General features: G+C 37.7%; 1 protein-coding gene and 1 long non-coding RNA gene across 12 annotated transcripts in view; both read right to left on the bottom strand.

Moving 5' to 3' along the window:
- Positions 1-8087, bottom strand: part of PAM (peptidylglycine alpha-amidating monooxygenase) — a 147674-nt gene extending 139587 nt beyond the window's left edge. For 4 of the 8 annotated variants that reach the window (XM_087815465.1, XM_087815466.1, XM_087815467.1 and 1 more), the window contains exons 1-2: positions 7982-8086; positions 6910-7030 (exon numbers count right to left, since the gene is read on the bottom strand). In XM_087815465.1, coding sequence (XP_087671591.1) covers positions 6910-7030; positions 7982-8052 — 192 coding nt within the window. In that variant the 5' untranslated portion in view covers positions 8053-8086. Of the gene's footprint in view, positions 1-6909; positions 7031-7981 lie in introns of all 8 variants that reach the window. The other 4 variants (XM_016221968.2, XM_087815463.1, XM_087815464.1 and 1 more) reach the window with 2 other exon arrangements.
- Positions 8088-8183: 96 nt separating this feature from the next.
- Positions 8184-23366, bottom strand: part of LOC107544195 (uncharacterized) — a 115301-nt gene continuing 100118 nt past the window's right edge. For all 4 annotated transcript variants that reach the window (XR_001603882.2, XR_015714219.1, XR_015714218.1 and 1 more), the window contains exon 3: positions 8184-8422. This is a non-coding gene — a long non-coding RNA (uncharacterized LOC107544195). The remainder of the gene's footprint in view (positions 8423-23366) is intronic.

Raw genomic sequence — 23366 nt, 5'->3', positions numbered from 1 at the left:
TACAAATAAATACATGTTGAGAATTTGACATGCAGAATCTTAACTGATACTAACCCTGAGCTTTCAAATTTCAAAAACCAATTTAATGTGAGACAGATAAGTAAACAAAACAAGGGCCTGGTGACTATCTTTCTAATAATCAGCTTCTCCGTTGGTAAAATAGATAATATTACTTCCTCAGTTTGTGGAAAAGCCAGGGTATAGCATTTTAATTTCTTTTCTTGCTCTCTTTCCAAACTTTAGAATTTTATCCACATTGCCTAAGTCTTTCTAAACAAAAAGCAAATGCTGGTCCAGATTTAGAATATTCCTCGATTTCTTCCTTCAATAGCAAGATCACTATGCCACTTTTATTTTTTTTATTTTTTTGTGAAGGGAGAAAAAACTAAGAATGGAGGAAAAAGAAACACTAAAAGACATGAGTCATGTTCGTTTTTAGATAATGATTTTAATGCACTCAATCTTCACCCAGGGTCTGTTTTTTTCTAAGCAACGGAAACTCACTGGTGCAGGACTGGCTACTGGAGCCACCGCTTCTGTTCTTCACACTCATGGCCTCATAGTTCTTAACACTTTCCAGCAGGTCCTCTCAACTGAATGGGCTTGTGTCAAAAGGCAAACCCACCTGCCATGTTTGTCCTAGTGAACAGACTGAAGTAGATGAGGGTAAGGGTTTCAGAGGTGAGACAACCAGAGAAGAATGGATGGAATGTGGCCGCTGACCACACAAAAGTGATCAGGGGGATCCCTGGTACCTAAACTCTGGAGAAGGTGGGGATCTTCTCTGGGCATTCCCCAGCAATCACCCAGATGCTTTGGGAAGAGGCTGGATCCATTCTCTCTAATGAGTATAGCAGATAACCTACCACCGAGGCCCAGAAGGCTACTGGTACCCACAGATTAATGTTCTCTCCTGACGTAATGAGGCTTGATCTGAAAGTGCAGCTAGCCCATGAGAGCAAACGGAGAAATGAGATGTTTCTCGGAGAAATGTCGGGTATCTGCCTTCCTCATTCTTGTACTCAAAAGAACACTCAGCACTTTTTTAAATGCAAATGTTATTACATACTCATAACTAAAGAAAAGGAGGCAAATAAATCAGAATCCTCAAAGAACTAAAAATTATTCTAGCAAAGCATCATTTTTCTGGAGTCCTCGCAAATTTTGTTCTGAATTTTAAGCACTGAGTGGGGATATTTTCCCCCCACAATGATTGAATTAAAATATGTAGATTTAACATATTATAATATCCGCAAATTCAGCCGAAAGCTGAACTTCTAGTCAACTAAGTGACTAGACATGAAGAAGTCTAATTTAATCAGCATTCTTAACTTAAGGAAAATAAAGGCACCACAGCAATTCTGCACTTAACTTGTATATTACCTCTTTGATAAACATATCATGAGCAAATGCTGCTTATGAGTGATGTCATGAGTATGGCTTGATAGTTTAAAACTTACTTCTTAAACAGATGCTGTTAAACAACCCTGTAAGTGCTAGGTTCTTATTACATGATTATAGACACACTGAGGCAAGGGGAATCTCTTCCCTCTTCTGTTAGAAAATGAAAAAGTTAAAATATATTAGTAAACACTTTCTAATTATTGTTCATTTTAAAGAAAAAAGCAAAGATAAACACCTTGGGAAACTTTCAAAAAATTTTGTAGGAGTATTTGTTCATTCTGCTTTTATTCCAGTGACTACATTCTTTCATATTATTTTTAAATAGGTGATAACTTAAGACTCTAATTTCAGGTTTTCAACTTGCTGCTCTGGGTTATCTGATGTGATCTTTAAACTCAGAATTGTTCCATTTCCTGGGGTTGCTGGCGATAGATATTTGTGCTCAAGAACACAGGGGAAGGCCGTTTTCTGATTTCAAAGCATGATATGTTAAAAAAAAAAAAAAAAAAAAGCATGATATGTGACTCTTCAAAAAACAAATAAAGAATGAAACAAGAATTTGCAAGAGGTCTGGAAAGGGAAACGTGTATTCCTCCATAGTTTCCAAACTGCTCCCAAAATAAGAGAGGAAAATGACTACACTGACAACAGTCTAACACATCCTAAAGGGGGGAAAAATCAATTACATGATTTCAAGTTATTACGTTCAAAGTAAATATTTAATTTTGTAAAATTATATTATTTACAAATTAGTTTGCATTTATAAGTCCATAAGTAACAAATAAATAAAATGCTATATAAACCTAGGAGTTGAAGGGACTTACTTAGAAAAAGAGTAACTTTTTAAGAAGGTCAATGTACAAAGTCCTCAGCAAAGTGAAGAAATCCAGGCTGATTTCAAATTGATATAAGAAAATTAGAGCCTCATACTGCTTTTGATAACTTCTTTTCTAAGCAGTATAAAAATATATAAGAACTTGTAGGAAAACATATCCATTCTCAGCGTTCCTTCATTCTCTGATCATAAGGGACATTTAATGGAAATAACTACCTAAAAATAAGCACACTGAAAGATTTACTTCCTCGATTACTTTATCCAGGTTTCTCTTGCCCAGGTTTGTATTTTCTATGTTTCCTTCATTTGGCTACCTTTCCTCTCCTTCAGAATTATTACAATGTCTTACTTTCTCCATGAAGTCATTACTGAAGGCATAAGGGTTGGCAATTTCCTTCTCATCTGAAGGCTCATTCACATTTTCCTCAACACATGTAATAAAAATAATGAGTTCACATTTTCTGAGAACTCACCATGTGAAGGGCAATTGGAATAAGCAACTGGTCTTACCTTCCTTATTCCCCCAAATAATCCTGGACAGATACTACTATTATCCTGTCTATGGATGAGGGAGTAGGACTAGCTGGTTAACAAATATACCTGAGCCCTGGCTCAGCTGACTGGAGCTTTGTCCCATATGCCAAAAGGTTGTGGGTTCGAACACCAGTCAGGGCACATACCTAGGTTGCCAGTTCAATCCCAGGTCCGGGAGGGTACAGGAGCAACTGATGGATGTGTCTCTCTCTCCCCCTTCCTGTCTCTCTAAAATCAATAAAATCATATCCTCAGGTGAGGATTAAAAGGAAGAAAGGGAGGGAGGGAGGCAGGGAGGGAGGAACATACCTGAGTTGACACATCCAGAACTGGGACAAGAATGCTGTCAGTCTGGCCCTACATTCTAACCCACTAGATGTGGCTTAGATTTCGACAATAATCCTTAAATAAAATCACTGTAATTATGCCTTATTTTATTTAAAAATCAACCCCTTATGGAATAGTTAACACTGATGATGATAACATCTTACCATGACCATGAACTTGCAGCTTATCAAATTGTTAGGTTTGTTGATAGGAGAGTTGGTGACAGTAAAAGCCCACAGGGTCCCCAGTGAGAAAGGGAATCAAATGAGGAAGAAAAGAGCTGAAAGAAGAGTCTGGAGGTACCACCACTTCTAGGCTTTGCTGAATCTGAAGGCAGTGCCAGTAGACACCAGACTCTACCCTGGGCTACTTAAAAGCTGTTTAGTCTTCTCCCTAATCTTCCCAAAGCCTGAAAAAACGTTGATTAATGAGAAACTTACGAAAGAAGACAAAAATTATTTTTTTACATTTCAAGTCAGACAAGAAAAAGGAGGAGTTCACTTTTATTATGAAATTGATATTGCAATAGATAATACTTTGCCCAGGCTTTCTGGAGCTAGGTTAAAGGGGCTGATTTTTAAAGGCTGCTCTGAAGTCTATGGAACGGCAGAGTGGACTGCAGCGCAGAGGCCTGACATGACTGGATCTTCTTTGGTACGACACTAGTCTAGACTTGTGCTTCATCAACAATATGAGTTAGTTGTATTATCTGTATTATACATGAGGTTCTCTGTGCCTCTATTCTACATCTGCTGTTTCTCCATCCAAGGATACCTAACAACCTCAAGTTTTCCAAGGAAAGGACTGACATCAGGTTCATTGATGTATCTTTCATTCTTGCCAAAACTTAAGGTGCACTTTACTTAAAAATCTATTCACTGAATACATCTCTTTAATCAACTTGGTGTGCCTCAATAACCAACTCAAGTTTTGGCTCCTCAGTCCCTCCTTTCCATTTTGTTTCTTTTCTTAATCTTTTGCCAATACAAAGAAATAAAAAAATAAACATTTTAACTCCTCAATGCCTTCCTTGTTTTTATGATTTTTCTTATTCCTCTTTTTCTTATATAACTTTTAACTGTTCGTGTTCTTCGTATTATAGTCATTCTTGATTTCTTTTTCCCTTTATTTTTGTTCTTGATCATGCTATGCTCTTGATTTCTTTTTCTTTGGGCCTACTCTTCTGAATCCCTTCCATCTTTTGCTTCTTTCCTCTAGTATTTTTTTTCTTTTCCTTTCCTTGCCTTTTTATCTCCTTTCCTCTTAAGGATCTGTGTTAAGTTTAGTTTCAGCTGCATTTAAAAAAAGTAACACTTTCATGCCCCGGCAGGTGCGGCTCAGCTGGCTGGGCGTCGTCCCAAGTGCTGAAAGGAAGGAACACCCTCTTCATCAAAAGTACTCACTCAAGTACAGCTCCGAGTCTTCCTCACCAGGAACACTAAGTTCAGGAAGAAAGGGGTATGGGGTTTCTTTATCCACCTCTTTCTGAGTATACTTAGTAGGAAATATAACTACCATTTCTCACAAAAGTTATAAGGTATATAACCTGTACGGCAGCCAGATCAAGTCAGTAAGTGCTTGTGGCATTCGGTCAATAGAGGGTGATCGGGATGTGGCAGGAACTTTCAACAGCCTGTTCTGAGATGATCAGACAGAACAAGTGAATCACTTATCCAGTTAGGCAGTTAGAGTCACAAGTCAAAGAAAACTCCACTCAACCTGGTTGAAACAAGAAAGGCTAACATAATCAAAAACTCCCTAAGGAACAATGCCATAAAAAAACCTATATTCTTTCATTCTCTCTGCATTGCCTTCTATGGTATCAGTTTTAATCTAGCCATGGCTCCCCTAGTGAACTCAGCCAATCCTAGGACTACATGCCATTGGCTCACATGCAACAGGCAAATGGGTTCCCAGCAAAATTCCTAAGATTTAATTGGACAAGTCTTGGTCATACAGCTTCTTCTGAAGCAATCACTGTGAAAGGGAAGGTAGGATGCCATGATCTGCTAATCCTAGTTCAAGTGCTCCACCTCTGGGTCCTGGATAGACAACTCATGGGAACTACATGGTCTCAAGAGAAGGAGCACCAAAGAATTATATGTTGGGAAGGGAACCAGCACATCTCTACCGCTTGAGGCAAAGCTGAATGCAGACAGTACAAAATAACTATAAGCCTGCAATTTACTAAGTATATGTTCTTTTTCCATGGAGTTATTTGGTAATTATAGGATTATGAAAATGAGTAAACACATTTTATTTTATGGAAATGGTGCTCCTCTACATTCTTTCACAATGAATTCCTCCAGGAACTCTTTCTGAGACTACTGACCTCAACACAGTTACTTATTATTATTGTTAAATAATTTAAATGTTCTTACTGTAAAATAATGAGAAGAAAAAAATAACAGAACCACAACAAATGACTACTTTAGAAAATAATGATATTCTTGCGGGGGGGAAAAGTGCTAAAGATCACTCAGTGAATTTTTTTAAAAAGAAGTGATATAAAGACAGTTAAGCAAATATAGGAGAAAAATCGCTTTTAAAAGTGAGAAGAGACAAGAAGCTCATTTCATAAGTAAGCAACTGTCATTCTCTTCTATTCTCAATCTCAATACCCCTCTTCTAACTAAATATTAAATAAAGACCTTATGGAATTAAAGGCCAGGGCATTAACAACTGAACATACAGTAGAGTCATCTGCCTGGTCATTTGAGGATGGGCAGGGGTTGGGGGCTGAGGGTAACTTTCACAGTAGTAAAAGTAGTTAATTATAGGTAGATCATACACAGGTATTCAAATAAATGAATGTCAATCTTTAGTCCCCGCCAAAGAGGACTATGTATATTTTCTAGAGCTTCTGAATGTCAGTTTTAAAGGAATTCTCACCAGTAAGTACAATACTTTTATTTTCCCAGTGCTTAAAAAAAAGAAAGAAAAGAAAAATAGAATGTTATCTGCAACAGTGAGTCATCAGCCACTGCAGTTCTACAACACCCAGGTCTCTCTCTGTTGCAGCAGCCCTTAGAAAGGAGAGGACTATCATCTTTTAATGACACACATAAATCCCTGCACTGCCTGGTTGCAAAGCATAATTAATTCTGGCCTTTTTATCCTTAATGAAACACCTTAAACACAGGAGAGAAGGGAATTTGAGCTTCTTGTGCACACCTAAAACAGGGAAAGCCCTAGCAACAACCTAGTTCTACTAAAAATGCTCTATATTTCATGCTTACATGTGCTCTGCAATCATTTCTTCAAGATATATCTTATAACAAGCAAATTGTACTAAAGAACACTTACAATCCACCACCTGTATGAACAGTTCTCTTAACTTTTAAAAGTGTGAAATATTTTGTTTTTCAAATTCCATGAGTAAACACATGGTTTTGTCTCTCAACTTGTGGCTGCGACAGAAGGGTATTTAAACAAAGTAATCTCTGAGATGTAGCTGCTCAATATCATTTCCTTTTATTAGAATAATTTTTCGTATTTTAATATATACTTACATGTTGCAGTACAGAGGCTATTACTCTGGTTGAGAATTTCAAAACATAAATTTTCAAGGTTCCATTTCAAAACACAACTAACACTATGAGTAAAATTTTTGGAAAAAAAACCCCACACACATTTACCTTGAAAGATTTACTTTTCTTCATAATATTCAATTATTCTAGCCCTGAGGAGTTTTGAAAGCAAATTTCTATTTTTAAAGAAGTGACTACTGCTGTTAAGTGCAGTTTCTTTGCTTTAATTATAAACTGTGCATGGAACAAGTAAACGATGAACTAGAGAATCCTTCTCACCTGTTTAGGTGTAACCCCAGGCATTCGAATATCCAATGCAAAATCAGATGAATCGATAGGAGTTACTGGTCGGGTGGTACCAAGACATTCACTGGAAAATGGTCTGGTAGTTTCCTTAAACCTTAAAAAATAAAAGATAATTTCAATATCCTTGAACACAATGGAATCTTAACTTGACGTGAGAAGCAAAAAACACAGAGATTCTATGACTGTAAGATGAAAGATTATTGATTTAGACCCAGTGAAAGATGCAATAACTACATAATATTCTAAAACATTCTCAGAATTGCACTTTATAGTCCATGAGCAATATATGCCTAACTTGTAAACAAAACATAATTAAAGCAAACAGCAGGTTACATTTAAAACTCAATTCAATAAAAACCTGTCAAAATATTTGTTTCTAGTTAATGAAAACACAGTATTAATAAGTTAGAAATTATCACAGTCCTGACACTGTTTTCTAATGGAAGAAATATTATTAACTATAACCTATTAAAATTTTTGTAACTATTTTACGAGAGCCTAGTATTACTAGTCGGAAACAAAACCCAACAATAATATGCTAGGAGGGAGAGTCGGGGGGCGGGGAGGGGGGAAGACTCCGACGCGCATTACGAATGTGCAAGTGCATAAGTGTTCACCGTGGCAGCTGTGAGCGTACGTACAGAGCTCAGCGTCTCCCCTGAGCTGCCGGCTCCGCGACACGCTTCCCCCGCTCCCCTGCACTGAGACGTTATTCTTCCCGCTATTTCAACACAAGAAGGCATCCCCGTCTGCGCGCCTGTATGCAGTCTCTGAAATACCTCCCCAAGAGGGAGCGACCTGGATTGGGAATCACAACTTCTAATAGAAGTTTCGGAAGCCAGTGCAGCCTGGCGACACCGCGGGGCTCTCCAGCGAGGGGCACTTCGCAAGAAGTTGCGGTGCTCAAGCCCCCGTGGCTGGGCGAGCGGAGCCGCCGGCCGCCGCCTCGGCCACTCGGTGCGTAAAAGTGCGCGCGGCTTCCAACCCGCGCCCAGAAGCCGCCCGGACAGCGGGCCGCCCGCTCGCAAAACGCACGCACGCTCACCTCCTCTTGAAGACGAAACAGCTGCTGTGACAAACGAGGAGCAGCGCCAGCAGGCTCCGCACGCCGGCCATGGCCACGGCGCTGGGCTCCGCGGGGAGAGGGCCGGGCTGCGCGGGCGGGGGCGCGGGGGCGCGCGGGCGGGCGGCGGGGCGCCGGCAGCCGCTACTTCAGGGCCGGGGCGCGGCGGGCGTCCTGCGGCGGCCGCACACCATCGGCGGGCGGGAGCGGCGAGCGGGACGGCGAGGCGCCTGGCTCCCCAGCGTCCAGCGGACGGCCGCGCGAAGGCGGTACTTTTGTCCGGTCGGCGAGCGGAAGCTTCCTCCCGGCAGCGCTGGGGGGCGGGTGCCGGCGCCCGGCTAGACGCGCGGGTGCCTTATCGCTGCGCAGCCACGGCGACTGCGAGGGCTATCGCAGAAGCCCGCGTCAGTCATCGTTCAGAACCTGCAAAAATAGAAGCAGATAATGGATGACTAACACATTACAGCATTTGTCCTCAGCAAATCCCCGCGGAGCTTCTTTAATACATTCGTAGTTTCGGAAGCTTGAGCCCAAGCCTGGGGAAAATGCTGGTCAGTTGATCTCGCTCCCCTGCACCAGCCCCCAAGATTTCACAGCGCCCCCCAGTCCGTTTTGCTCTTTTTCCCTACCGCACGCCCACTCTCCTATTTCCCCCCTACTGCTTCCCCTCTTTCCCTTCTTATCCACCCCACTCTAGGTATTTCTTCTCCTTACTATATCATTCCCTTCTATCATCAAAATTTCACTTAATACTCTGCTGGATATAAACAAACTTATTCACACAGATGACAGATTAAGGGCGAGAGAAAAGGGGGGGGCTAAGAGAAGCAGAGACAAAGCACTTGGATGCAACAATAATCAGATAGAAACAGATTTGGAGAACAAAGGCATGTTTATGTATATGCACCACAGAGCTACAGATCTAAGGAGAAAGAATACCCCCTGCCAAGAAGGCTCACCACCTTTCAAAACCAACCAAAAGTCTACAGTTAACATGATATACTAACCAGGCAATCGCCTATTTAATAATTCTGCATCTAATATACAAAGTAATCATTACTTAAAACGCATGCCTCCCAAAACACCCGGAATAAAGTTTGGAAATTTACAATGCAAAGCATTTAGAAACAGCAGGGAGAATCTCAGCTGGCCCCCAAATGAATTTAAATACAAAGGGTATGATCAAGAGCTTAACATTAGTATGAAAGAGAGGCCTAGTGCAACATCTCAACATTTTATGAAGAGACTCAACCAGGCTAAATTTTAAAACATGCATGTTTTGACTTTACTTTTGTCCTGAACATACTTCAGATTATGTGTAAAGTTTCTAAATTGTAGTCAGAAGGCATTGTTTTCAAATCTACCCTTCCCAATATAAAAACACCTCCAAAGAAAAAGATTTCTTAAATAATTTTCATCACTGATTATAAACATAGTTTGGGAAACCTCAAATCCAATGGCCAGATAACAGTGAAAACCAACAATCAGTAAGATCATAAAAGAGTGCTCCACAATAATACATTAGCCTCTAAATTATCCTCTGGAAATTGCAAGATAGTGAAGCTTATCTAAAAAACAAATGATAAAACCCCAAAACTAAAACAAAAAAGCATGAACTACAATTAAACCTGACGACTTCACTGAGGTCAAAGCTTTCTAGAAGATCACCAATATAAATAAAACATGATAGAATATACAACCAATCCAAAGATGCTTGGGGCTCAGCAGCACCCAAGGACCACAGCTAATTTACATAAGCAATGACATTTTTAAAAGACTGATGATATTTGTTTGAACTTTCAGCAACAAAAAACTTCAGCTTTGTCCCAGTCCCTGGGTAAAGGAAAGAACTCCTTATGGGGGAATAGAAACAATTGGCCTGAAGGCTATGCTATTGCCTTTGCTAGCAACAAAGTATAATCCTGTCTGATGACAACACTTAACATTCCCTGAAGTTCTTGTTTTTAAAATATATGTGGAGAAGGGATAATATTTTATTATTTCATGCAGAACAGGATTCAAGGACAGTCCTTCCAGTTGGCAGAGAGATTCGGTATTACACAAACACTTGAAAACAAATTTAGCACTAAAATTCTTTTATAGGAACAGATCCTAAGTACTAGCCTTTGAAAAAAAATTCCACTTATCTCCTTGATTGATTTTATTACCTTTGATGTACCTAAACCACCCACTAAAAGAAAAGGGAACTGAAGTTTTGGGTGGAAGCAAAGCTGATATTTAGACATGAACTAAACACAAGGTCTTATAGGAACGAAAGCCAATTACACTTCTTGGTACTTGATGCCTTGTAAACGAGAGACGGAATACAAATCATCAGCTAAAAAAAATCATGTCTAACCATTTCATTTGTTATTTTGTAATTTCTGATAATTTTGGAATATATATATTTTTAAATGTAGTATTCTGATTTAGGATTTTAAAAATTCAAATATATTTCTTTGAGATAATTTATTCCCTCATTAAAGCCCATACATAATTCCATATTCTGTACATAATATTGTAATATGTTGGGGTTTTAAAAAAACAAATAAAACTAAAAGAGAATACAGCCTATTACAGGAGATGAGGACTTGACTAAATTAATATAAGGTATGTTTACAAGGTAGTATAAAAAGAGTACTATAAAAAGGACTTGGAATTTTGAAGTAGGAAAGATCATTTCAACCTTCAAGAGGAGGGTAAGAAAGAACAGAAAGGCAGAGCAGTCTTCAGTGCGGGGGTGACTACTGAGGGGAGCTCGGAGGATGGTGGGTTTCCACTGTGGGAGATGGCCACGGGCATTCCAGGTGCAGAAAAGGGCAGGGGCACAGGAGCCGGGGGAGGGGGGGGCAGAGGATGGGTTTAAAAAATAAGTCAGGTAATATAGGTTCTGCCTCCTAGACTCCAGCTGCAGATCCAGATTTACTATTTCATTTGTAATACAAAGCAAATATTCTGTTTACACATCCATAAATTCTTGGTAAGAATAATTTATAGTTTATACCTGTACGGGTGGATATTAATTCCAGGAACAGTACTATTACATAGCGAAGTCCAGCCTGGTACAGATCATAAAACTAATTTGGCTTTTAGAAAGTGAGCAGTCCATTCCTTTCAATTTTCATTTGAAAAAAGAAAAGAAACCCCAAAAGAGCTGAAATTTGTAACTGGTCAAAGCATCAATTAAATATATTGATCATTCATAACCAGGATAGCATAGTGGCTGAGCTTGTACACAGAAGAACTACCTGGACTCCACCATTTACAAGCCTTGTGAAACTAAGCAAATATCTAGCCTCTCTTTAACTCAGTCTCCTCATCTGCAAAATGAAAATAATTCTACTATCTATCTCATTCGGTTGTCACAAGGAATAAATAAATTCATATTCTTAGAAGAGTTCCAGACACATAATAAATGTATGTTATTACTGTTGTTATAACACATATTTATTGAATGCCTCAGGCCATCTTAATGCTGGGGATGGTAATAATTGAGACAGATAAAGTTCCTACTCTTAAAAAGATGATGTTCCAGTGGGGGGGAAACAAATGAAAATAACTACCAAATATAAATTTCATTTTATTTATTTTTTAGTTATTTTTAATTATTTTTATTTTTTTAAATATATCCTTATTGATTTCAGAGAGAGGATGAGGAGGGAGAGAGAGAGAGAGAAACATCAGCAATGGGAGAGTCATTCATCGGCTGCCTCTTGCACGCCACCTACTGGGGATGGAGCCCTCAACCCGGGCATGTGCCCTGACCAGGAATCAAACCCTGATCTCGTGGATCATAGGTCAATGCTCAACCACTGAGCCATGCCAGGAGGGCAATTTTGTTTTATTTTAAGGAGATTTTACATGGTTTTCTACAATAACTTCCGATTAAACTGATTAAAGGATGCATATCCATTCACATAGCAATTTGGCTCCAGGGATTTATTCTTGGGCAAAAATTGAGTAGAATAAAAACATATTGATAAGGATATGCACTGATCCTGTTTATAACAACAAATAACTGGATGATTATAAGAGCAAAGAACTGGAATAAACTTAAATGCCCATCAATAAAAGATTGGTAAAAGAAATTACTTTTTGATACAAAACTTGAACACTATACATCGCTTTAAAAATATATTTTTAAAATTATACTATATTTTTTCTCTTTGCATGCTTTTAAAAGGTGTTTCAACAATCTCAAACAGAAATACTGCAAGTACAGCACAAAGAACTTTTTTCTTTAATTATGTGAGAGTGAATGGCTGACCTGATGATTCCTCTTCACCTCTGAATAGTGTGTATTTTCTAAAGTACATCCCACTAAATAACCACAATACAGCCACCAAAATAAAAATATTCACATGGATACATTACTATCATCTCATCCTCATCTCCAAATTTTGCCAACTGTCCCAATAATATCCCCCCTTATAGCAAAAGAATTCAGTTCAGAATCAAGCATTGCATGTAAAGTAGTCATGTAAAGCATTGCATGTAAAGCATGGCATGTAAAGTCTCCATCCCTCTAGGACAGTTTCTCAGTCTGTTTTTAACTTTTATGACCTTGACTCTATTGAAGACCTCAGGCCAGCTATTTTTCAGAATGCCTCTCAATTAGTGTTTGTTTTCTATTACATCAGGGATAGATTCAGGCCATGTATCTCTGGCAGGAATATGCTGTATTCTTCTCACTGTATCTGTATTCGTGTTCATTCCTGCATATTAAATTACCCCAAAGCGTAGTAGTTGAAAACAATAAACTTTATTTTGCATAGTTTATGTACATTTTTTAAAAAAGTCTCTTAGCTGGGTGGTTCTCTAATGAGGGTGCAATCAAGATGCTGGCAAGGGTTACAATCATCCAAAGGCTTGACTAGGGCTGAAGGATTTGCTTGCAAGGTGACTCACAGGGCTGGCAAGTGAGTGGTGGCAACAGGCAGAAACAACAGCTAACTATGTGGCCTTCTCTCTAGGACTGCTTGAGGACCTAATATCAGAAGTCACGTACCATAATTTCTGTAATATCTTATTGGTTACCCAGGTCAACCCCACTCGGTGTGGACAAAGATTACCCAAGGGCATGAATACTAGGACATGAGGATCATACTCCATTTCTAATCAAACTTTCAGTTTCTTCATTTATTTATCACTTCCTAATGGACTCATGTTTTTTATCTTATTCAAAGGATTTAATGTTATTATCTTTATTTACATTTCTTACTTTGATACTCAAATTGTCTTTGTTGTGGTTCCTTTTAGCTAGCTTTTGTTCCTTTTCACATGTCCCACCATCCTTGGAGCACTTTCTTGCTTTTTGCCCCCTCTCCCATTTGACCTCAAAACCCTGCGCTAGGTCTTTGTCTCCTGCTTTCACCCCATTTTGCCTTTGCTGATACCCTATACTGGGCTGCCCACACACATGGAGGCCTTCTTTACCCTATTTGGACTGTGACACCCCATGCCAGGCCACCAACCCCACCACAGTGATGCCCTCCTTACTCCAGGTGGACTCCATACCCCGGCGAGGTCACTGCTCCTACAGGCCTACCTTGCTTCTCCCCACATAACAGCTGCAGGGCTGAATTGTTTAGAAAGGGGGGAAAAAGACATTAACTTTAAAAAATGAAATTATAGAACAGTGTACACATGTATTTAAAAGTTTGGCCCAGCCGGGCGTGGCTCAGCAGTTGAGCATTGACCTGGGATCCAGGCGATCGGGGTTCGATTCCCAGTCAGGGCACATGCCCAGGTTGCAGGCTCGATCAATGACTCTCTCCTCATTGATGTTTCTATCTCTCTCTCCCTCTTCTTTCCTCTCTCTGAAATCAATAAAGATATATTTAAAAAATTTTTTTTTAATTTTGAGGTAATATAACCTAACTATATTTCCAATGGTTTTCTATGGGAACAATTGGGGAAAAGGGGGGACTTTCACTTCTTATTTATATGCTTTTGTAGTCTTTTAACTTTTACAAGTGTATATTACTTTTGTAACCAGAAGGAAACAGTATTCTATATATATATATATATATATGTATTATATATATGACATATTATATATGTGTGTGTATTTTAAAATATTTTATTGAATATGATTCTACAGATATCAATTTACATATAATATCTCAGTTAGGCAGTGTTTAGAAAAGAGAAATAACTCTCCATTTTTTGCTTTGCAAAAACTTCACAAACTAAATTTTACAGTGGTTGTGTAGCTGTAATGCAGGGTTTGTCAAGCTCAGCACTAGCAACATTTTGGACTGAGTAATTCTTTGCTGCAGGGGACTGTCCTGTGTATTACAGACTGTTCAGCAGTATCTCTGGGCTCTACCCATTAGATTCCAGTTGCACTTCCTTCAGCTGTGACAACCAAAAATGTCTCCAGACACTGCCAAATGTCTCCTGGAAGGTAAAATCACCCTGGTTGAGTGCCACTGTCATAATATTGCTCCTTAAGATGAAACTTAATTTGTAAGTCAAATGTGATATAATTCCCTTCAAATACATGTAATGAGACATAAATCTCCTAAAATAGTTTGCAAATATGGAACTTCTAAAGAGTGGGGACAAAATCATTACAGCAAGTAATATGTATTGACTATATGCCAGGCATTGACTTTATGCATATTATCTCACTGAGTTCTTATGACTTTTTAAAAAAAAATGCTCACCTAAGGATATGTTTCTACTGATTCTAGAGAGAGAGGAAGGGCGAGGGGAGAGAAATATGGATGTGAGAGAGAAACATCCATTGGCTGCCTTCCATACACAACCCCAAACAGGGATAGAACCTGCAACCTAGGTATGTGCCCTGGCCAGAAATCGAACCTGCAACCTTTTTGGTGTACAGGACTATGTTCCAACCAGCTGAGCCACCAGCCTGGATGGGTTTTTATGACTTTGAAGTACGGGTTATTATTCCCATTTTACAGAGGAGGGATTTAAGGTTTAGAAGAATTAGGTAACTTCCTCTGGTTACAATGCAGGAGAGCAAGGATTCAAATCCTGACTTGCAGACTCCACAATCTATCCTCTTAACTCATATTCTTCAACACAGAACAGACTCACTACATTGACAGTGGATATTTTTTTCAAGTACAACAAAAGGCAAATTCTCTGAATATGATTTTATTGTGAAATAGTAATTGCCAATGTTTATTAAGCTGTTACAGTCCAACACTGTATACAAATTAGCTCATCTGAATCCTGACAAAACTGTATGACACTTGTACCACTATCATTCCCATTTTACTGAAGTGGAAACTGGACTCAGAGACTTGGTAACTTGCCCACAGTACACCGCCAGGATATAAACACAGGCAATCTGACGTCTAATAGTTAATAGTTAAACCCCTTAACTATTCTGCTATAAATGTAATGATTTTTTTTTCCATTCTCATATTAGGAAGCATGAACATTTCCTCTACAACCTTACCAACATCACTCATCTAGATAATTCAGAACAAATTGAAGATCTGTGACTTGGGTCTAAATCTGATCAAAAAGTAGGTCTGGTTTGGTTTGTAAGAATTGTTTCCAATTCCTCCCCTGAATTTGAATTCTGAGTAAACATTTCAAAATGACTATTTCACATAAAACCCAGATTCCCAGTGACTCTTGAAGAGTTGTGAAATCTGGCATCACTCTTCCCACATTTCCATATGGCAACAATTAGCTGAGCCAAGTGTCTTCATTTTTGGACAGGGCCAGCAGTCTGCAGATTGCCACAGTCTCCACCACTCCCTATTTGCTCCCAGATCCTGAAGCCCAGAGTAGCTATATGAACTGCCACTCAGCACTAAGGTGCAGGTGTCAGTCTGTTCATTTGTTTTTGTTTTTATATACACATGGCCATCTTTTCTCATTAACATTACTAGCTGTATCCTAAAATCATTTGCGTTGTGATCCCAGAGGTATACCCTTCTTTATGTGAGAAGGTAAACTTCAGCATTTATAAAGCAAAGAGTTTGCCACACTTACAGTAAGTTGCTGCTTCTTTTCTTTTCCCTTTTCTTTTAAGGTTGTTTATCTTCATTCGCAAGGTGCACCAAATTGGACGGCATTTTCTGCACATGGATTTGTTTAGACCAGTGATTTTCAACCTTTTTCATCTCATGGCACACATAAACTAATTACTAAAATTCTAAGCACACCAAAAAATATACTTTTTGCCAGTCTGACAAAAAAAATAGGTATTATTTTGATTCATTCCCACAGGACAGTTATTGTTGTACTGGCTGTTGTCACTTATTTGACAATCTAAAGGAAAAGAGGTCAGTGTACATGACTAAATATTCAGATAATGCATATTTTAAAAATTCTTGCAGTACACCAGTTGAAAATCACTGGTTTAGACTCATCTCTTTTAACATGTAGCCAATTTGAAGTACCCTTCCCTTGCGTCAAAATTGTTCGGTTATTTATTAAAATATATGTTAAAAAAATCTCAGGGGTATCATTCAGCATATGATTCTACTTCAAAAAAAAAAAAAAACTTGCCAAGAGTAACAAATTTTATTTATTTACTTTTTGTTTCCATGGTCAGTAAGTAGCAGATGCCCTTCAAATATGCCCATTAGTCATCAGATCACTTAGTCCTGTAAACACTTCCATGGGGAAAAAAACAAGAGTCATTATTCTTAATTAAATTTCTCAACTTTGGCTAATACAAACCTTACTTCATAACACATGTATCTAAATTCAGTGCTCGCATATTTTAATGTAAGACACAACAGATCCCTGTGTTCCAATCAGCACAAATCTTTGAGTTGTAAGGGAGGCACTGGGAAGTTCTCGGGAGACTGGTACACTGCCCAGGAAATCATTAACCATTACTGATGACATGAGAGAGGGAGAATGGCTCCTTTGTATGCTGCTCATTTACCCAGCAGATATCTTATTTATAAGCTAACGACGTGACATAGACTTTAGGTTCAGAAGAAGAGCAATAAGCACTTTTGCAGCTATCACTTCTTTTCTCCTTTAAAAGTTATTCCTGAGTGTGTGTAGGGGGGTGGGAGGGTGGAGGGTAAGGGGAAGACAGGCGATCAACCTCGTCCTGCAGTCATTCAGCAAGGTGGAAGTCCTCAGTGATTTCTGTCCTAACTCATGGACAAGTCAGTAATGAGGGCTTAAACTTACAGGCTATCCCCACAACACGACACTTTAAAAAATTAAGATGCTCTTGTTCCTCCCCTTCAGTAAAGTTCTTAAGAAACTAGTTTAAAACCAATACCCAAGACCTGACTAAATTTCAAATGTCTGGGTTGTTTTTTACAATAAAGTCTGAATCATGGAATAAACCACTGATTTAGATATTGAGAGATCTTTTGCATTACCTTTGTAGTGCTTCCTTTGTGGTCTTTCAATATTATTTTCTTCTAGGATTTTCTTCTTTTTTTAAAATATGTTTTTATTGATTACAGAGAGGAAGGGAGAGGGAGAGATAGAAACATCAATGATGAGAGTCACTGATCGGCTGCCTCCTGCACGCCCCCGACTGGGGATCAAGCCCGCAACCCAGGCAGGGAATCGAACCGTGACCTTCTGGTTCATAGGTCAATGCTGAACCACTGAGCCATGCTGGAAGGGCCATCTAGTATTTCTAAGAGGAAGCTAGTGTAGAATGGAGGGTGGGAGAGTATGGCATGTAAGTGTAAATTAGTGCCAGGCACTGGGCTTACTTAGATGGATGTGGTCTAAAGGTGAGGATCTGCCTTTCCTTCTGTCTTTATTACAGTTACTCAACACATTTCTTAATGAGCTGTCCTCTTTCGCTGAAATTTGTTTCCTGTTTATGATTCCACATCCTTGGGCATAGTTATTCCTGAAGCATTTAATACATATTCTGTTAAATGCCTCCTGATGACTTCAGAGGCAGGAGCTATTAACTACACAGGAAACCTGGTTCAGATCCAGAACATGCAAATACAAAGCAAGTATTCTTTTTCTTGATAAGTAAAAAAGCTACAGGAAATGTCTACATTTTCACTCAAAAATAACACTGAACTTATTTCTTGTGCTACTCACAAAGAAACATTTTCTCCCATAGCAGAATCATATTTTCAAATGATATTTATGTTTCCCATTTCAAATGTTCAAACACTTAAAATGCCCACAAACATACCCCTTTCTATTATAAAATTTTTGCTATCCTTTCCTTTAAGTCTCTCAGCTGTATAATTATAGTAAAGTGGAATCTATAATCATATAATACTATTATATAATTGAAAAACTTATGGGAATTTTTAAGATCATGAAAGAATGTCAAAATATTCTCTAATTTATGTAATTCTGCTCAACTGAGTTTATAGTAACATAGAGGGATCCTATAAAATATACACTACTCATTGCCCCCTCATTCCATCTTAACTATATAATGTCAAAGCCATTAACAAAGGAACACAGTTGCTTAAAAACATTTTAATGTCTTTTATTTTAGGGTACAGAAGCTACAATAAAATTTAACTTAATTATTAAAAGACCATTTGAATTTTTTAAATATGCAATTCACGACTGAAAGAAGTACAATGAAGTAGTTTATATTCAGATATTTTTATTTCTAGTCTATAGTAATAACAGCTTTCTTTGATTGGTGTCCGGAAACTCCCATGAACTGTCAATGAAGAGCTTCCTAATTTTCTTCTGGCTGAAGCAGATCAAAGCATTCTTATGCTTGCTAGAACTCTCTGACACTGGTGCACAAACAGGTGGTGAGTTTATTTCCTTGCCATTAAACTGTTTCTTGCTGTCTCAAGTTTAGGAAGAAGTGGTTTATTTTAACAAAGTGCTTACAGACTCGCTTGCTCTTCCCCAATTTTTAATTTTCTTTACAAGGTTTCCTAGAGTGATTTGTGCTACACCTTAGGACTAAAAGTGAGAGTTGAAAAATTGATAAGACCCATGATCCTACAGACTTGAGAGAAAACACACTAGGCTCAGTCTCAGGGGCACCACTCCAGGGAAGTGAGGACTGAAAGTACCCCATTGACCTTGTTTGCCTTCTCTCTGCATTTTTGAAGTTATATGCACTAACCTTGAGTTATATCATAACTAAAAGTTGAGTTTTTAAGTAAGAGAAAAATGTGAAATAACCCATTGTTTTTGCCAATTTTAACCAAAAGAGGCCCATAGGCAAAGTAGTATGAAGAACTGGTTCCCATCTTTGAAGTATGAAAATCTGTTTTTAAAACCACAACATTTCATGAACCTATACACTGTAACATTGATACTACTAATAATGAAAATGATATTTAACAATTATTGAGTATTTGCTATATGCCAGGCAGCATTTTAAATACTTTCCGTGTATTATTTCATTAAATTCTCACAACATCCTATGAGTAATAATATCTCCATTCTATGGGTGAGAAAATAGAGGCACAGAGAGGTTAAGGAACTTGCTTGACATTGACATTGGCTGATTTTAGAAGTAGGCGCTATCCACCTCCAGGTTACACTTGACAAAAGCTATACATCTAGTATTTGCTTATTAAAAAATTATGTAAAGGATAAATCAACTATTATTGATTCAGTAACACTTTTAAATGAATCTGTATTTTATTCTACATATCGCTAAAATCAATAGTAACATAACTATAAGGCACGTTTCACATCACACAATGCCTGCTTCCCACCAGTGACTCAGGCTACACATCCAATCTCCCTCCTTCAGCTGAGCCAACAGGCAGTATATAATGGGGAATGCAGACCTGCACTTGAAATCAGAAATCATGGTTCTAAATCCCATTTTAGGGATTCACTTGACATTTCTGAGTTTTGGTTTCCTCCTGTATAAATAGGGAATATTGATAAATGTAATACCAAAGGGTCAGCATGAGAAACAAAATAATCTGAGCAAATTCTGAAATGAGTGAAGCACTACAGAGATACAAGTTCTTGTTTCATATTCAGCTTTCTTGTAACTGCGTAAAAACTTCACTTTAACATGACGTTTCCTCCTTTCTTTCCTTTTGATTCAAACTGGCCTCATCCAGCACCCTGACTCACCACCTCCCTCTCCCTTGCAGGGCCACCCCCTTAATCACTAAGTCCTCAGGACAATGAGGTTCTCATCCGCATCAAATAATTTTAGGAACAAAACCTTTGGTCTGTACACCCCAGAGGCAGAGTTTTGATCAAACTAAAGATAACATCTAGGCCTCGTTGTGCTTCAGCTCCAGGGCAAGAAAAGCTTCAAAACTAAATGAAGTAACACCATGTCTGACATTTGGAGCAGATGCACTGATCAACTACTCCTACCCTACAACCAGTTAATAGAAACCATGACCCTGACCATGATCCTAACTCCCTTAGTCACCATGATTAATAATGATTTTTCCCTTATATAATCCATCCCCTGAAAGCCACTGGGCAGCCAGGTCTTTGAGTATGAGCTCACCTGTGACTCCAGGAATGTACCACTTCCTAAAAATAAACCCTTACTTTCTTTGCAGCAAATCCCTGTTCCTGTCATACTAGGCGTTGATGCATGCAGGCAAAAGGGCCCCTTTAGTCCGAGAACAATGTCAATGGATAAATTTTACAGTCTCTTTTATTTTTCTAATTTTGCTCTGCTCATTTTGAATCTACTTATATCTCACCTTTGAGTAAAGTTTCAGAGTACCACAACATCTTCATATGGCAGACAGTGAAACACTGAAGAGCCGGGGAGGGGGGACAGGGCTAAAAGGTCCAAATTTAAACATTCTTCCTAACACTAAAAATAAGAGCAAAAACAGTAACTCCATCATTCAGCAAAAATGTAGCTAAAATCTTAACCTAAATCATTTGAAATATGCTCTAGTAATCATGAATAAAAATTTATATTTCAAGGAAATTACCAGCATTATGTCCAGATTACTAGGAAACATTCATTGGGTACTGGCATTGACAGGTACTGTGTGTCCCTGGCCTCAAATTTGTTTGCATGACTTAAAGAGACTATATAATGACAGGCCTGTGGAACCAATTGCACAAAGAAATCAGTGGTAGAGGTAAATAACACGCATTTATATTCCAAAAGCAGTTAGATATTTTCTAGGAACAAATAAATATAAAATAAATTTTAAAAAACATAAGTATAAAATAGTAGACCCAACTAGGTACCTGAGATTTAAATGAGTCAAATTCTTATTAGTAATACCTGCCTATCTTTTTATAGGAGTATTGACAAAAAAATGTAACTTATAGTTGCTAAAGCATTTTAAAAATGAAATGTGCTATATGACTACTTAGTATTATACAAATACTAAATGCTATATGAGTAATCAAGTTTACAACTACTTGCTTGATTCTATTTAGCTGAATATTTACTCCTAAATACAGGGGTTATGTGAATTCCCTTTACTGGAAGGTGGTTGTTTTGAAATGGAATTTTTTCTCAGCTTTTCAAATGAAACTTTAAAAGGCCATATATATGCACAAATTTTGGTTTTTTTAATTTGTTTCCCATTATAATGAATTTCTATTATCATAAGGTGGTATTTCAAATGGTGAAAAATCATGCAGATAAAAAAACTTAGATCATGATACAACTAACTCATGATAAACTCCTGATATGTAAAACTCCTGATAAAGCAAACAATGTCCTTCCACTCCAGTAATTCCACAAAAGACTGTTATCTCTTTTTAAATGGCATATTCCTAAAATCTGCATAAAAATAGAAAACAAATAGAAAAAATAGGACCTTAAGCTTTTAAATATACTATTAATAAAGGTACGGTAGTTATAGATTTAGAGTGATCATTTTTATTGTCACTTTAAAATACATTAAGGTCATAGTCAAATCCTTTAAAATTCCAGTGACAAAATAAAACTATAAAATAATCAATGGTTCCCATAATCTGCCCTGAAGTATATCAGAATGTACTTAAAAGAAACTGAACATTTTATCATTCAATATGATGTTCAGAAAAATTTATGTCTCTATCAATGCATTCAAAAGTAATGGCCCATGCTTGACCGGCAGGTCATTTCCACTATCATAAGGGCCAGCAAATGACCTCTTTGTTAATTCCGGGATGGATACCAACTGGGAAGGCAGCTTCTAGATTGGTCATGCTAGTGTACATCAAGGAAAATACTGTACCCATTACTGCTCGTTTGGCCTGGTGGAATTTGTATTTTATTTCATGCTATCTTCCTCTATGATTTAACAAAAGATAAACCGAATGACAGAAATGAAGAATAATATTGTTAAATATGAGTGGAGTTAATTAAAATGTAATACACTTAAACTACTCTATCAATTAAGTTAAGGTTAAGAAAAAAAGCAAAATTTATTTTTCCACAGATAATAACATAGCACTAGCGTGCTGTCTTTGTCTTGAACTGAAGGCTACAGAGATGTTTTAAGATACTAAAAAGTACTACTAATTGTCTCATTCTGATTAAGCCAAATTAACATTTTGGATGGCCTACTCATTTCTTGTTCCTGAGACTTGGTAATTGTCTTGTTATCTTTTCATAAAAATCTCAAAACTTTTCTTGCTATCAGAGAGGTCAACATCTTTTATCACTAAATTTTATCTTAAGCAAATGCTAATTTTAAAACCAGAAAAATAAATGGATTAAGCAGTATTAATTTGCCTAAAAGAGAATAAAACTGTGATAAAATTTCCCTTTCATTTTGATATTTAAATTACTATTGGTATTACATAGTAATGATATAAAGGTTCATTAAGACAGCCTTTGTTATGTAAAAACAAAACACACTAGAGAGAAAATTCTTTATTGAGTTACAATTACCCTCCAAGGATATAGCAAATGAGATATCATTAAAATATTTAAGTTTAATTATGCAACATGTTCCAATACATAATCAAAATATATATACACACACCTAAGTATTTCATCCACTCCTGAAACTTGCTGAATTCTTCTCCTAAGAACATCATTAAATTATAGGAAATTTTTAAGGAGAAGATATCACACTTATATGCACATAAAATATAATTTTCTAAACTAAGTGGAGAGTCCATCTGACTACTGAGCAAAGTTCTCCCCATACATTCGGTTTCAGATTCTCTCCATCCGACATTCCTACCTGCTTCACATTGATCCAATCGGTACATTATTCTCATTTTTTCTTTCCCAAAATGGAACCTGCTAATATGAGTTTCCTGTCCCCTTATATTTACCCCACAAATTAATTTATTTGAATTTGAGACCTAATGGTAGTGTGAACAAAAAACGGGCTACACACTAAGTCTGATGAACTCAGAGGAGGCCTGCATGGCTGGCCCTACAAACTCAGAAACCAAAAGTAACCACATAAATGAATATAAAAATCCCTAACTAAAAGGGAGTCATGGCTGGTAGTCATATCCTAGGCAGCATCTTCCTTGACAAAAGTCAATCTTTACC

Source organism: Miniopterus natalensis, chromosome 3 (genome assembly GCF_054644295.1).
Source record: "Miniopterus natalensis isolate mMinNat1 chromosome 3, mMinNat1.hap1, whole genome shotgun sequence".
In the NCBI taxonomy this organism is placed as follows: domain Eukaryota; kingdom Metazoa; phylum Chordata; class Mammalia; order Chiroptera; family Miniopteridae; genus Miniopterus; species Miniopterus natalensis.
The sequence above is the reverse complement of the archived record's forward strand: the minus strand, read 5'-3'. Positions and strand labels throughout refer to the sequence as shown.